Genomic DNA, 15,539 nt, shown 5'->3' on the forward strand with positions numbered 1-15,539 from the left:
AACTTTAAATTATATTTTTTATTTTTTATTTTTCAGAAGTTATTTTTTGATTAAATTATTTAAGCGTTAAATCATAAATAAAAGGACGATTTGATCTAATATTTTTATTTGGGCTCTTTATTATTGTCGTGAAAGTCATCTCATTTTTTACTTTTTTTTATTTCATAATAATTTAAATAATTTTAAAAAGAAAAATGATTTCAATATATAATTCAATCCTCGTCAATCAATCATCGTGGAATTAAGATATATTGCTCATATCTTTCTTCTTCACTTTCTCATCATTAAGATTTGGAAGAAAGTGCATCAGTGTTGAAAAATTATAAAAAATCTAAAGAAAGCAAGTTAAAGCTTTTAAAAAATATTTTCAAGATATTTTTTTTATAAATTCAAAAGAAAATTTTATAAGACTTCAATGGTTTTTGGAAAGAATAGAGGTTTGTTATAATACTGTTAAATAAATAGAGTTGAAACGATAAAAATTGAAGAAATGACAAAGTTGAGTGATAAAATCGAAAATTATAAAGTTTATTATCCAAACTAAGAATATGGTCAAAGATGACAATATGATTTGTAGTTTACCCTTTAAAATAACTTGAGCATCACTGCTATCTGCAAACGATTCTGCGAGAAGTGTCAAATGTTAAAACCTTGCCCGACTTTGATAAAACCCCGTATTGTTTCGTTCAAAACAGAACTCTTTGAATTTCCATTTTCTCTGAAATCGTCAACCACCAAATTGTTGAGCCTTCAACAAAGAAATTCCAGAAAAACCCCATAAAGATTACAGTTTTAGTAAAAGCTAAAGCGTTGAAAATAATGGATGAAGGCAACAACAACGACAACAGCATATTAAACAATGTGGCCAGAGCGATTGCTGCTGCTCTTGATTGGAACTCTACTCCCGATGCTCGCAAAGCCGCTTCTTTTTACCTTGAATCTGTATTGTCTCTGTCTCTCTCTTAACGTTTGTCAAATGTAGTTTCTGCATGTAAATTAATCAATTTTGTTATGAAGAATAATTATTTTTGAAGTTTACATCACTTCGAAAGTTTCGAACTGCGATTCATTTGACTAGTTTTGAATTTGTGTGAAGTTGGGAAATTTATGAACTTCGTTTTTTGTTTTGTTTTATTTTCTAAGATTGGTTAGTGGTTCAAATGATTTTTAAGGGTTCAAGCTAAGAGGTAATTGAAATTTGCTTTTATGGAACTAATAGATCTCCCTTGGCCTTGCATTTTTTTTATAATAATGGTCTGATCTTTGTATTGTATTCCCTTTTTTTTTTCCCATTTTTTCAAATGGGTTTTGGTTGAGTGTCAAGCTTTTGAGCAAGCATTGATTAAGTTTTGGTCTCTGCTCTCCTTCCCATATCGAGGTTTTAAAATCTGCTTTTTACAGTTTATGCATGCATTTTCTCTTCTATTCTGTGATTTTCATCTGCTTAGGATCAGTAAATATCCAATGTTTGTATGGATATTGGATTGAGTTTTGACTACCTGTGGTTGGGTCTGGGCTTTTTTCTTCTATAAATTTGTGCTGTTTGAATCCTTTAGAATGGTTTTAATTGTTAGAAACGATCCTCTTTGTGACATTTAGATGTTTCATTAGTAATATGATTGGGATTTTAGGACTTTGGCAACTAGAATCAATAATTATGCATCCTGCTGAAACTTATAACTTTGATTCGGAAAGCAATCAGTTCTTAGCCTTTATCTTGCATTTTTTAGGATAGTGTTGGTCGATCAACTTTTGCCTCGTGATCAGTAATATAAGTGAACTCTATAAACTTAGAAGAAAAGAAACCGTAAAAAGGAAGCTAAAGTCTTCGTATGACAAGAGTTTATCAAATGAAGCTTGCAAACATTCAAAATCTAAGTTGCTGCTGTATTTACTTCCACATCATGACCCAATTGATTTCTCTCTCTTAAATACTTGCAGATTAAAGCCGGAGATATACGGGTTTTGGCGAACACATCTTTCCTTTTAGTAAAAAAAGATTGGTCTTCTGAAATTCGGTTACATGCATTTAAAATGCTACAGGTTCAAGCTCACGCACCATTTTTCTCCTCCCGTTCTGTTTATGCTGCATGCTCACTTCTAAAGATTAAATTTTGGGTTACCAATGATTTAATTATGATGATAAACCTTTCTTGAAAATAAGATATTTAGCATCTTAATCTCTGTGCAGCACGTGGTCCGGTTTCAGTGGGAGGAATTTGGTCCTTCAGAACATAGAAACTTTGCAAATGCTGCTTTTGATTTAATGTCTGAAATTGCAGACACTTGTGGGGAATGGGCTTTGAAAAGTCAAACTGCTGCACTTGTTGCTGAGGTTTTCACCACATTGCCTTGTTTGACTTATATGTGTATCTGGCTATCATTTTTCAGTTATATAACTATATGTGTTTGTGTGTATTAATATGTATCTGCTGTTTGACAGATTGTTAGAAGAGAATTTGTAAATCTTTGGCAAGAGCTGCTTCCCTCTCTAGTTTCCCTATCCAGCAAAGGCCCTGTACAGGTAAAGCTCCTTGCAACTTACATTTGGTCATGATCTTTTTGTATTATTGAACCATGCATTGGATGAATTTGCTGGTTTCCATTTTAGGCTGAGTTGGTCTCCATGATGCTGAGATGGCTCCCTGAAGATATTACAGTCCACAATGAAGATTTGGAAGGTTTGTTACCTTGACTTCGATTTTGTTTTTGTTCTAAAACTGAATGATTTCATTTTTTGGCACCCAAGATGTCGCAATTCTGCTTTCTTTGAAACATTGCAAATGGAATGCTCATTTTTTTCTCTTCTCTTCTCCTCTTCTTTTCATTACGATAGAGTGATATTATATATATATATCTTCATATCATATGGTGTTTTAAGCTTCTTTAATTTATCATTCAGGTGATCGGCGTAGGTTGCTGTTACGTGGTCTTACTCAGTCTTTGCCAGAAATTTTGCCACTATTGTTTACTGTATGCCTCCATCTTTTCCTGGAATATACATTGATTCTTTGAGCATTATTTTATTATCTTTAACTCTCAATACAGTTACTGGAAAGGCATTATGGAGCGGCAATGAATGAGTTGGGTAGACAACAACTAGATATCGCAAAACAGCATGCGGCTGCTGTAACAGCTACTTTAAATGCTGTAAATGCCTATGCTGAATGGGCTCCTTTGTCCGATCTTGCTAAATATGGCATCATACACGGGTATGATATTCTTCCTTTGCTTCTCAAAAGGTGATTTTGAATCATTGAGGTGATCCCTTCTTTACTCATACTCTCTATTTTCACAGGTGCTGTTTTCTACTTTCTTCTCTCGATTTTCGCCTTCATGCTTGTGAGTTTTTCAAACTTGTCTCACCGAGGTTTGTTATATGGTTTGCTTGATTAAGATATGGATTTTCTCTCCTAGAAGACTACTGTTTGCCATTATGAACTCTCGATTCTGACATGCAGAAAGAGACCTACGGATGACTCTGCTTCGGACTTTGATTCTGCAATGAGTAACATCTTTCAAATCTTGATGAATGTATCCCAAGATTTTTTGGTTAGGTCTAGCTCAGCTGGTGCGGCTATAGATGAAAATGACTATGAGTTCGCTGAATATATATGTGAAAGTATGGTGTCTTTGGGTTCCTCAAACTTGCAATGTATTCTTGGAGATAGCACTACATTCTCTCTTTATTTACAGCAGGTAATGACTGTCAGAAGATTGCGTCTCTGTTTTGTAAGATTACTATTTTTTATCTTTAATTCAACTGAAGTGTATTTTACAAACAAGTCTCCCACATTGCTATATTTCCTTATGTACAACTAGATCGTGAGACATTCTCATTTGCTAATTATTTTTCTGCTACTCTTGTTTAATGAGTAATATCTTCTAGTTATCTTCTACGTTAATCTTTCAGATGCTTGGGTTTTTTCAACATTTTAAGCTAGCTCTTCATAACCAGTCTCTGCAATTTTGGTTGGTATGTGGAAGTTTCCATAAATTGTTGTAACTTGTAATAGCAAAGCATGAATAACAAAAAACTAACTTCAAATAATTTCATGGTGGCTTGTTTCTCTAGGCGCTAACGAGGGATTCAATGTCAAAGCCAAAGTTTTCAGTACATTCATCTGGAGATGGGTCGACTGCTTCTAATGCGGACTCCACTTTGGCTCAGGTTGACAATGCAAAAGGAAAGATTTTAAGTTTTCTGAATGACGATATTTGTAGTACAATTCTCGATATATCTCTCCAACGCATGCTTAAGAAAGAAAAGCTCATCACTGGAACAACCCTTTCTTTGGGGGTTTTGGAATTGTGGAGTGATGATTTTGAAGACAAGGGTGACTTTGGCTCATACCGTTCTAGGCTGGTAGGCTCTCTTAACCTTGGATTTGTTTATATCTAGATCTAGATTTGCTACTTTTGATTGTAAAACCATACTTTTATGATTGCAGCTGGAGTTAATCAAACTTATTGCTTCCAACAAGCCTCTTGTGGCTGCTGCTAAAGTTTCTGAAAGAATTATTATGATCATTAGGAATCTCTTGAATTCTCCTATGCCAGTTCAGGTTATGTTGCCAACCCTTTTCATTTCTGTCCTTTCTGTGATACCTTGTCCATATGTTGAGACTTAGAGCTTCATCGTTAGTATCTTTTCTAACTTTCAGGATTTGGCTGTGATGGAAAGCATGCAAATGGCTCTGGAAAATGTTGTTAGTTCTATTTTTGATGGATCGAATCAATTTCCTGGGGGTAGTTCAGAAGTTCACTCAGCTTTATGTAGAATATTTGAAGGTTTGCTAAACAAAATTCTTATTTATCAGAGGCGCTCGGTTTATCATAGGATATCTACTGAACAATTCTATTTACTGTGATTTGAAGATTTACTCCGGGCACTTCTTTCTTTGAACTGGACTGAGCCTGCCCTTGTGGAAGTACTTGGCCACTATCTAGATGCAATGGGTCCCTTCCTCAAGTATTTTCCCGATGCAGTTTCCAGTGTCATCAATAAGCTTTTTGAGCTCTTAAATTCACTTCCTTTTGTTGTTAAGGTTCTCATGTTTTTTTTAATCTTTGTTTAGCCCTATTTTTTGCTATAAGGACCAAGAATTGCTTTTTTTACCTGAATTTTTTGTTTGGTAGGATCCTTCTACTAGCAGCACTCGGCATGCAAGGTTGCAGATTTGTGCGTCATTTATTCGAATGGCAAAAGCTGCTGATAAAAGTGTTCTGCCTCACATGAAGGTGACTGGTGTTTCTTTTTATCTGTCGAGCAAGATGACAATATATTTAATTGAAGCTTTTTGAATTTTGAAAATGCCGACTTAGTCTCAAACTAAAATGAAAGATTCAGATGCTGAACCATTAGATCACCTTTTTTGGGCTGCAGAAAACTCCACTAGATCACTTTTCTGTATTAATAACAAGTTTCAAGCTTGTCATTATGGTTAAAAACCTGTTAAATACAAACTTCTGTTCCCCTCCACTTAAATGGAATAGATAAGTTAGGATTATTGTGTTTCTTAAAAACGAACATTTTCAGTCTTTTTATTTGTTTTATTTTTTAAGGATCTCCCCAGTATTTCTCCATATCCAAAAGCGAGCTTCAGTTTTGTTTGCTGTAGGAAGACATAGTGACTGCTTGTATAGCTGTTAAATTAGAGCAGAAAAAGTCCACTTAATCCTTAAGTAGATACAAACATAAGTGCGCTTCATAAGGAAATCCAGTAGAATCTGTCACAAAGGTTTAAATAATTCAGCGTTATAGCTATCATAATTAAGCGTTATACCCTATATTCAGGGTATTGCTGATACAATGGCACATTTGCAAAGAGAAGGTCGTTTGCTTCGTGGTGAACATAATCTTCTTGGTGAAGCATTTCTTGTCATGGCTTCTGCTGCGGGGTAATTACTTGCTTAAAGTGTCTCAATCATCTTGTAAAGCCAGGTTCTTTTGTTTTCATTGTTATCAATTTTTCTTGAAATGGAGCAGGAGTCAACAACAGCAAGAAGTTTTGTCATGGTTACTTGAACCCATGAGCCAACAGTGGGTACAGATAGAATGGCAAAATAATTACTTGTCTGAACCTCTTGGTCTAATTCGTTTATGCTCCGAGAGAGCATTTATGTGGTCACTTTTCCACACTGTTACATTCTTCGAGAAAGCACTTAAGAGGAGTGGAATGCAGAAAGGCAATTATAACTTACAAAACAGCTCAAAAGAAATTCCTACACCATATCCGATAGCTTCACATCTGTCGTGGATGCTTCCTCCACTCTTAAAAGTATGTTATTGTGTTTAAGAACCAACCTATATTTTCTTACATATCTTTCTTTGTTGCATTACTTCTTAAACGAAGACCATGTGATATTAATTGAATCTCATCTAGGAGATAACAGTGAAAACGTTTTTTCATTTGCAGCTGCTTCGTGGTATACATTCCCTTTGGTCACCTTTTGTGTTCCAAAGGTTACCTGGAGAAATCAAAGCAGCAATGAGCATGAGTGATGTGGAGCGATCCAGTCTGCTTGGTGGTGGGAACCTGAAATCTTCAAAGGATACATTAACCTTCGTAGATGGACCTCAGTTTGATGTGAATAAGGAAGGATATACCGAACCAAATGAGGCTGACATAAGAAATTGGCTAAAGGGTATCCGAGATAGTGGGTAAGTAATGGCATCTTTGCACATTTCTAACTTACGAACTTGTTTATGTATTAGTATTGAGATTTTAGCTTGTCCTTTGTTACTTGGACTCAAGTAGGAGTGTGGATACATGTATGTTTAATTTTTCCTTTTTCTTCATGTATATGGAGAGTTCTTGGAGGGTCATATCCCTACACTGATGTCCAATTTGTGTCGGACATGGGTACTTCAAGCAAAAAAAACGAGTTGTAACAACATAGTGCAGCTACTTGACTGAAAATCAAACTAGTACTTCAGTCATCATCTGCTTATCATGTCTTTTCAAATTGGTGCTAACCTGTCTTCCAAAATCATAGGTACAATGTATTGGGCCTATCTACAACCATCAGGGATCCATTTTTCAAGTGCATGGATGTCGATTCTGTTGCTTTAACTCTAATTGAGAATATACAATCAATGGAGTTCAGACATAAACGGCAGCTTGTTCATTCTATTTTGATTCCACTAGTTAAGTCCTGTCCTCCGGATATGTGGGAGATATGGCTCCAAAAGCTACTGCACCCATTATTTGTTCATTGTCAGCAGGCTCTGAGCTGTTCATGGTCCGGTCTTTTGCACGAAGGCCGAGCAAAGGTCCCTGATAATCATGGGATTCTCACTGGGTCAGACTTAAAAGTGGAAGTAATGGAGGAGAAACTACTTCGAGATTTAACTCGTGAGATATGTTTGCTCCTTTCTACTATAGCATCACCAGGATTAAATGCTGGCCTTCCATCGTTGGAACATTCCGGTCATGTTGGCCGCGTAGACACGTCTTCTTTGAAAGATTTGGATGCATTTGCTTTGGGCTCTATGGTCGGGTATGAAATACACTCATTAGTTATTTCTTTTACTCTTGACACGCGACTATACTTTTACATCTCTATTATGAACTTCGTTCCATAAAATCTACTTTTCTCAACGGTTACTTCTTATTGCAGTTTTCTTTTAAAGCATAAAAGCCTGGCAATCCCGATGTTGCAAATTTCACTGGAAGCATTTTCTTGGACAGACCGTGAAGCAGTGGCCAAAGCTTGTTCTTTCTCAGCTGCTGTGGTTCTTCTAGCTATATTTACAAACAATGCGGATCTCCTGGAATTTGTTTCGAGAGATCTATTTTCTGCTTCCATTCGAGGTCTGGCCCTCGAGTCAAATGCTTTTATCAGTTCTGATCTCGTTAATCTCTGTCGCGAAATATTCATTTATCTATGTGACAGAAATCCGGCTCCCCGACAGGTTAGTTTCGGATCTAATCACTTCATAAGTATTAAGTGGACACACTCTAATCTTTGAACCAGTGACTTGAAACGCTAACTGAAGGATGTCTTCATTGGACTGTTACAGATTTTACTCTCCCTTCCTTGTATTAGCCCCAGCGATTTACATGCCCTTGAAGAAGCATTGACAAAAACGGCTAGTCCAAAAGAACAAAAACAGCATATGAAGAGCTTTCTTTTATTAGCTACCGGGAACAACTTAAAAGCTCTTGCTGCTCAGAAAAGTGTAAACATTATAACAAATGTCACAGGTATTCACTCAATTTTCATCATATTGCATTCTCTTTCCCTCTAATCCGAGTAAAGGTTGTTCCAAGTATTATTTCATGTTTAACCTTTATATCATTAACTCGGATTAGGAGGGAACCTCCGAGTAAGTTCTGTGACATGTCCTGACTCCTGACTAATTATATCATGTTCCACCTTTCAGCAAGGCCACGCAGTTCACTCAATGCTCAGGAAAATAGAATCGATGAGGGGGAAACTGTTGGATTGGCAGCTATTTTGTGAAGGGTTTTCAGATTTGAGTATTGTACAGAAAATTTAATCCAGAAAAAAAAAGATGAACATCTTCTACAGACACAGTAAAACATCGAGGTATACCGAAGCTTTTTTTTTTTCCTTTTCTTTTTTGTGGGTATTTAGTAGAGGTTATGCGATCAATTCATCCGGAGGTGGTTATATGATTCTGCAACCGTATATGTTCTAATATTTCTTTCATATCTTTGGCTGATTGTATGTTCAAACTTGTTATAATATTTTTTGGTGGTGGCAATCTGATATTCCTGTGTTCAAACTTATGTCAGCTTGAACTCGGCATAAGTTCGGGTATGGATATGAGTACATATATTTATGAAATCGAGACATCATTCAAAGAAATGCTAAGAACACATGACTCCATGTGTTCGAAGAGCTTTCCATATATATATATATATTCGTGTGTGTGGGTGCACACATACAGCTATTTCAGTTACTATCTGATGCATAATTTATAAAATAGTCTAAACTTCCCGTCCGTGGGTTGGGAAGCTTTAAGTAATATGGGGTTGACAATGGAGGGTGGTATAATAATGTATAATTTAAATCGCTTGCCTGCCCTAGAAGTTTCGTGTACACTTGTTGAAGTTGGAATCTTATTCTTTGGTGCTTAAAAATGTATCAAATGCAATGAATTTAGTTTAATACCAATGCTTTTCTAATAAGCATATCATATATATATATATATAATATATAATTAGGATACACAAAAAAATGATCCTCACAGGTAAAAATTCACGCGCGCATATATATATATATATATATATATTAGGATCCATTTACATTGTGTATAATTCTTTTAGTTTGACACCTTTTTAAGATCAAGTATTTGAGAAAAATTAAAAGTTGAAATTAACAATAGAAAATGAGAAGATATTCACTGAATAAAAATAAAGAGTTAATCTCAACTTTTAAATTTCATCTAACAATCATAAAAAGGTATAAGACTAAAAGTTTTATACTAAGTAACCATATATATATATTCTTTGTAAAGTGGTTCAACTTAAGGGGAAGTTCTGTCGTACGACAACTTTAATATATGACTAAAGAAAGACATTATCAAAAATATTTTTTTCATATTTTCGGTAAAAAATTACCTAAAATATTATTTTTTTACCTAAAATATTAATGTTTTTTAATATTTTCGGTAGAAAAATAATATTTTAGGTAGCACTTTACGGAATATGTTAACAAACCCGGTAAAACGTCCAATAATAACATTTTCGATAGAAATAATAATATTTTAAGTAATTTTTTACCGAAAATGTTAAAAAAAATAAAAGCATTTACTGTTGTGCCTTTCCTTAGCAGAGGACATGTAACAGTGAATCATGAATGATGAAAAGCATCCTACAAAATCAGTTAAAAGTAGAAGATGGGGTTGGAGAGAATCAATTTTCTGTGGCTTTTAGCAGAGAGGAATAATCCCAAAATAAAAAAAAAATAATTATATATAAGAGAGAGAATATTGACTTGAGAATATGACTCAATGGCTTTAGCTTGAGTTAAGAGTCCTACATTCCAATTCCTTTGCCTTGTTTTCAACAATGGGAATACCATTCCGTGGTCATTTCCCACTTTTCTATTTCATCCCAATGCTCCTGACTGACCAATAAGAATCTTACACGTGTGTGTGTCTTATGATTGAAATCAGTTCCCCTTTAATCTCATATTCTCAGCTATTTATGCTCTTTCCCAAGCTTCTTCTGTAGTCTTCGAAAAAAAAAGTAAAATTATATTAACACTGAGAATCAATGAACTGGAAAATTGTTTCAAGTACAAGGAGGAAAGAACAAATATCAATGCTCCCCTCTGCTTCAAGTGCATGAACTTGTTGGAGCTGGAGATGTGGACAAAATGACAACTTTCATTTTGTAAAACATCAGAGAATTTTAACTACATTTTACGTACTGAAATGTTGGAACCAAGATGATTGGCTCCTACAACTGGTTTATCTACATGCACTTTTTCGTACATCAAATGCACAAGTACTTGTTCTGTCCCAACAAAAATACTCGTCTTTCAACTTAATACTTACTGATAAACGGAAACGAAATAATATTCAAAATTTGAACAAGAACAATAGGAATTCTCATTCTTCAAATCTGGTTCAATCTAAAGACACGGTTTAGATTTGTTTGTTAACGTCTTACATCTTTTAATTACTCTCAAAAGATAATGGTTAGCAGATAATGCTTATTCTGCAGTTATATTCCTATCCACATGCCAGCAAAGGATTCTTCTTCTAATACTTTTGAGACCAAGTATTTATAGATTCTCTCAAACTGCATAAATATATTCTGACATATCAGAATCAATTGATTTCCTAAAATGTCCGGTTGAAACTAAAGCGAGACATTATTGGAATTTTATATTACTCGAATTCGAATATAAATCTTGAATAATTTTTAAATTTCTTCTCATATATTTGAAGAGTTATGAGAAGATATATATATCCCTAGGCATGTAGTTGAATAGGTATAGAATACGAGAGTTAAAAAAACAAAATGAAGAGTGGAAAGAATATATGTAACTTGCAGTTGCTTTGAAACAAACCCAAAAATTTATTTATTTTTGTCTACTATAAATTTTTCAAGCACTCGTTTTAATGGGGTATCCTTATATATATATATATATATATATATATATATATATATATATATATATCGTTATTCTTCAAGTAGTTTTATTTAATTTTCTCAATTTGGCTGGTTTATACGATTAGCCAGATTAGGTCTATATAACTAAATATTACGAATTTATTCTTCATTAGCTGTTGATCATGCAAATATTATAACTAAACAAATCTCAAGAGTGAATACTTTCAAGGCTATCAAATGATCCAATCTTTATCTCTGATCAAATTCAAACTTAAGTATTCAAAATGGAACTCCATCCTATTATGAAATAAGACTTTTTTGTTAAGCATCTACGTGCCAGTTCATGCAGGAAGAAGAAGAAGAAGAAGAAGAAGAAGAAGAAGAAGAAAAGGGAATAATTTGCATGCGTTCATTGATTTGTGTGTGTGTGTGTATATATATATATATATATATTCAGCTGACATTACCATATATAAATAACATGGAATAATGATATAACAGATTAAGATAAGATCATACGAAATTCATGAAAATGGAGAAAGAAGAGCGTATAGATTCAGATTAAGAGAATCAAGAAAAACCAGACAAAAGCATTATGGTCAATGGCAAGTTGTCGTTTTCAGGGCCAGGGGTTGTCATGCCATGTTTTTTCAACAAAAGCAAATACAGAAATACTTCCTTTTCATCGGGTCCCCGACATGCTTAGGATTCGCCATTTGAGTGGCGGCTGTCTTAACACTTATGCCCATTAAAGAAAGCTAAATGATCTGGACCCTATCCCCATCTTCTAAACTATACTTGTGTTACTCGAACTCGAATTTGAGTGTCTGAAATGAATACAACCGGTTTTTTTTATCTATTTTCGTGTGTCCGAGGACGATATATGAGTTTATTTTGATTTTGTCTCTTGTGTTCTATTATTAATTATACTGTTTCTCTTAAGCTGATATTCGGTTCTGTTCCGGACTCATATCTATATTAATTGGACTCAGAGTTGAGTGTAGTATAATTAATGCTAGGTCTTTTTTTCATAGATTTGGAGAACCGTATTCTCGTACTCGTGTCTATGTATGTTTTGAAGAAAAATAGAAGTTGAACAAAGTACCAAACTTGGTGTAGCAGACAAATCATGGGACGTATTCCATATTCCATTCCTTTGCCACCAAACTATCTCCAAGGGAAAGCATCTTTCTTCCCCATTTTAATTTTTTCTTCTTGCATGTATCTAATTCCAAAGTTTCAAGGTGCTTCAGTCAAAAGAATCTTCTTCTTCTTCTTACATTCTGCAAATATAAACCAGTTAAAATCTTTATTTCATGTACATGTCTCCATTTAAAACTCCCTTTGAGATAGAACATTGAACTAAAACTCGGTTATAATCTAATTACTTAATTGTAAAACTGGGAGGAACCATTATGATGTATGTATGTAGAGCATAGAATTAAATTACAGTTGTGGACCTTATGACGTGATTTGTTTATTAAAAATAACTGTATTTTTATATTGCGGTTACAATATCGCAGTAACCTTAAAAAAAGTTATGATGCGGTAGTTACGCCGCACGGAAGAGTGAGCTTTTGAAAATCTCAAGCAAAACATAGTTAGAGAATTCCCCTAATGCAAGTCACCCCCCTGGAGAATAAGATTCTTTGGGCTTTTGCCAGTGGGGTAGGGGGAAAATGGTGGATCAATTCCCAGTACCTAATTCAAGTTCTTCAGGTATTTTAGAAAGTTGGTTTTGTTTTGCAGGAATTCAAAATGGCTTCCATAGTTTAACAATATCTTCTCTCTCTTTTTTCTTTCAAGTCACCGTTAATAATGGATTAGGTCATGGTGTTGCCATCTAGCAATGTCCCAGATTCTATTCTTCTAAAAACTGCTTTATAAAAGCCATGGTTGGGGTCACCTTTGTCTTGTTAAGAACTGGCCATTAGGGGACGTGTCCTTTTCTTTTGCTTCATAGTTGAGTTTCGAGTTCCGTTTCGGAGATCGAAAATGTACCACCACCATCAACAACAACAACAAGGCAAGAACACGCAGGCTTCCTTGAGAATGGAGATTCCAGAGAGGCATTTGTTACTGCAAGGTGGGAGTTGCAACGTAGATTCGGGTCTTGTCCTCTCGACCGATGCGAAGCCGAGACTTAAGTGGACGCCTGACCTCCATGAGCGTTTCATCGAAGCTGTCAATCAGCTCGGAGGAAGAGACAGTAAGTAAATTCATGCTATGTTGATTGAAATAGAAGTGTCTGATACATAAACTGCATCAGACTGGTACAAATGACTGTTGTTTTTGCTGCAGAGGCTACTCCTAAAACAGTATTGAAATTAATGGGGATTCCAGGCCTTACTTTATACCATCTCAAGAGCCACCTTCAGGTAATTTATATCTACATTATCATGAAATTTGTGTTCATAAAATCTAGAGTCCATTCTATGAAAATATCTAGATGGATAAACCTTGTTTTTCACAACAAAATGTTGGTGAAATTTAAGCCAACTTGTTTAGCTTGCACCAAGTTCGTGGGACTGAAACCGGTCTTCACCGATCCCTTGTCGTCTTTCCCAGCTTGCAGTCCGAACTGATTCCCAACTCGCCGCACATTAGAGTCTGGTAGCTTTAACGTTTAACAATTGCCAAGTAAATTCTCACATTTTGGTTGCAGAAGTACAGACTCAGTAAAAATCCCCAGGGGCAAGTTAATAGTGGCAGTAACAGAATAGGTGAGAAAACAGTGTTCCTCTTTCGGTACGATTAATTCGATTTATCTATGATTTCTATATATTTGAAGGGTCCTTATAGGATCATATTCCTATACTCATGTCCGGATTTGCATCAAATCCGAGTTCCAAACAAGGGATCCTGTTGAGGGCTTTCATTTTGAAGACTAATATTTTTTAACTCGATGGATATAGGTGCGGTGGCAATGGTGGCAGCAGACAAAATGTCTGAAGAAAATGGGATTCAAATGAATAACTTGAATGTTGGACCTCAAACAAACAAGTAAGAACATTAATGGAGTTCCATAGTTTTGCATTTCAGTCATCCGTGTAGTTCTTTATATACTGATTTCGATGTCCATAAAATGACCAGAGGCTTACAGATAGGCGAAGCGCTGCAAATGCAGATCGAAGTCCAGAGACGACTGCATGAACAGCTCGAGGTGCAGCGACATTTACAGCTTCGGATCGAGGCTCAAGGGAAGTACTTACAATCAGTGTTGGAGAAAGCTCAAGAGAATCTCGGGATACTAAATCCGGGTACGATCGGTCTCGAAGTCGAAGCAGCCAAAGTAGAATTATCCGAACTGGTGTCCAAAGTGTCTAACCAATGCCTGAATCCAGAGCTTTTGGATTTGAAAGATTTTCAGGGCTTATGCCACACGAAAACACCGACGAATCCGACGGCGGATTGTTTGATCGATAGTTGTTTGACCTCCATCGAAGGACCTCGGAAAGAACACGAAAAACACAACAACGGGATGTGTTTAAGACCATACAATCTCATAACAGAAGATCCCAGGCTGCGGCAAACCGAGCTGAAGCCGTTCGAAGAAATAAAGGAGAACAAGATGGTTCAATCTTCAACACGCAAAATTGAAGGAAAAAACATGTTTTTTGCAGATAGAAGCTCCAGTGGCAGTGATTTGTCGATTATGGTAGGATTACGAGAGAAAAGTAACGGCTTCAACAACAGAAACGGAGAAGATGGACTCCATTACTTTGCAACAAAGCTTGATTTAAATGTTGAGGAAGAAAATGACGTAGCTTCCAGGTGTAAAGAGTTCGATCTGAATGGTCTCAGTTGGAGTGAAAAGTTTTGTTGAGCTTTTCATGATCATAGAAGAATGAAGAAGGCGAAGTTGAAGATATTTATAATAGAATTTGGATTAAACATCGGTGAAGGAATGCTGCTGTTTGTGATTCAGGTTCATACCAAAATATATTTCATCTTGTACTTGAATAACTTGCAACAACTACATAATCATTATACATATTTCCAGCAACGCCATGCACTTTTGTTTTTATGGTTTTCTATACCAACATCAAGTCATCAAACGTTTACGACAGTTTTTTTTTAATAGGAACATTATGCATTTACATAATTTTTAACTATTATATTATGCTTACTTAAATGATTGGGTTTTTTTTTTAATATAAATGATTGGATTTTTAATAACAACATTATGGTTATGGATAGGGATGGGCATTAGGGATGGCAAAAAAAATCGAATCCGTCGGGGAAACCTGAAAATCGAATTAAATGGATCGGGTTCGGGGATGATAAACAGGGACTGAGAAAAACTGAATTTTTTAAATGGGGACGGGGACAGGTTTGGTAATCCCCGCCCCGATTACCAGAATACCCAGCCCGATAAATATTAAAAATAATTATTTTTTATATATATAATATTAATAAATTTAATTTAAATTAAAAATATAT

The 15,539-nt window shown here is 35.2% G+C and overlaps 2 protein-coding genes across 2 annotated transcripts; both read left to right on the top strand.

The window, feature by feature from the left end:
• The first annotated feature begins 656 nt into the window (after positions 1 to 656).
• On the top strand, positions 657 to 8,627 carry LOC120151300 (protein HASTY 1-like). Its single transcript, XM_039163812.1, has 22 exons — positions 657 to 942; positions 1,942 to 2,043; positions 2,192 to 2,335; positions 2,444 to 2,524; positions 2,612 to 2,681; positions 2,903 to 2,973; positions 3,049 to 3,212; positions 3,299 to 3,370; positions 3,462 to 3,699; positions 3,914 to 3,976; positions 4,076 to 4,366; positions 4,452 to 4,565; positions 4,665 to 4,791; positions 4,879 to 5,048; positions 5,140 to 5,241; positions 5,798 to 5,901; positions 5,990 to 6,281; positions 6,420 to 6,664; positions 7,000 to 7,503; positions 7,624 to 7,918; positions 8,027 to 8,210; positions 8,390 to 8,627. Exons 1-22 carry the CDS (start codon positions 820 to 822, stop codon positions 8,467 to 8,469), a joined length of 3,636 nt encoding a protein of 1,211 aa, XP_039019743.1. The 5' UTR covers positions 657 to 819; the 3' UTR covers positions 8,470 to 8,627.
• A 4,153-nt stretch (positions 8,628 to 12,780) lies between these two features.
• Positions 12,781 to 15,120, top strand: LOC120151311 (myb-related protein 2-like). The gene is made up of 5 exons (XM_039163822.1): positions 12,781 to 13,305; positions 13,398 to 13,474; positions 13,762 to 13,819; positions 14,012 to 14,099; positions 14,190 to 15,120. Exons 1-5 carry the CDS (start codon positions 13,092 to 13,094, stop codon positions 14,920 to 14,922), a joined length of 1,170 nt encoding a protein of 389 aa, XP_039019753.1. The 5' UTR covers positions 12,781 to 13,091; the 3' UTR covers positions 14,923 to 15,120.
• The last annotated feature ends 419 nt before the right edge of the window (positions 15,121 to 15,539 follow it).

This window comes from Hibiscus syriacus, unplaced genomic scaffold, assembly GCF_006381635.1.
Source record: "Hibiscus syriacus cultivar Baekdansim isolate YM2019G1 unplaced genomic scaffold, ASM638163v2 tig00111053_pilon, whole genome shotgun sequence".
Taxonomy (NCBI): domain Eukaryota; kingdom Viridiplantae; phylum Streptophyta; class Magnoliopsida; order Malvales; family Malvaceae; genus Hibiscus; species Hibiscus syriacus.

Bases quoted from the DNA above. Each gene is read 5' to 3' on its own strand.
- LOC120151300 (XM_039163812.1), top strand. From the start codon at position 820: ATGGATGAAGGCAACAACAACGACAACAGCATATTAAACAATGTGGCC. The intron at 6,282-6,419 runs GTATGTTATTGT...TTTCATTTGCAG, and splicing joins TGCTTCCTCCACTCTTAAAA to CTGCTTCGTGGTATACATTC. The intron at 8,211-8,389 runs GTATTCACTCAA...TCCACCTTTCAG, and splicing joins CATTATAACAAATGTCACAG to CAAGGCCACGCAGTTCACTC.
- LOC120151311 (XM_039163822.1), top strand. From the start codon at position 13,092: ATGTACCACCACCATCAACAACAACAACAAGGCAAGAACACGCAGGCT. The intron at 13,306-13,397 runs GTAAGTAAATTC...TTTTTGCTGCAG, and splicing joins TCAGCTCGGAGGAAGAGACA to AGGCTACTCCTAAAACAGTA. The intron at 13,820-14,011 runs GTGAGAAAACAG...CGATGGATATAG, and splicing joins TAGTGGCAGTAACAGAATAG to GTGCGGTGGCAATGGTGGCA.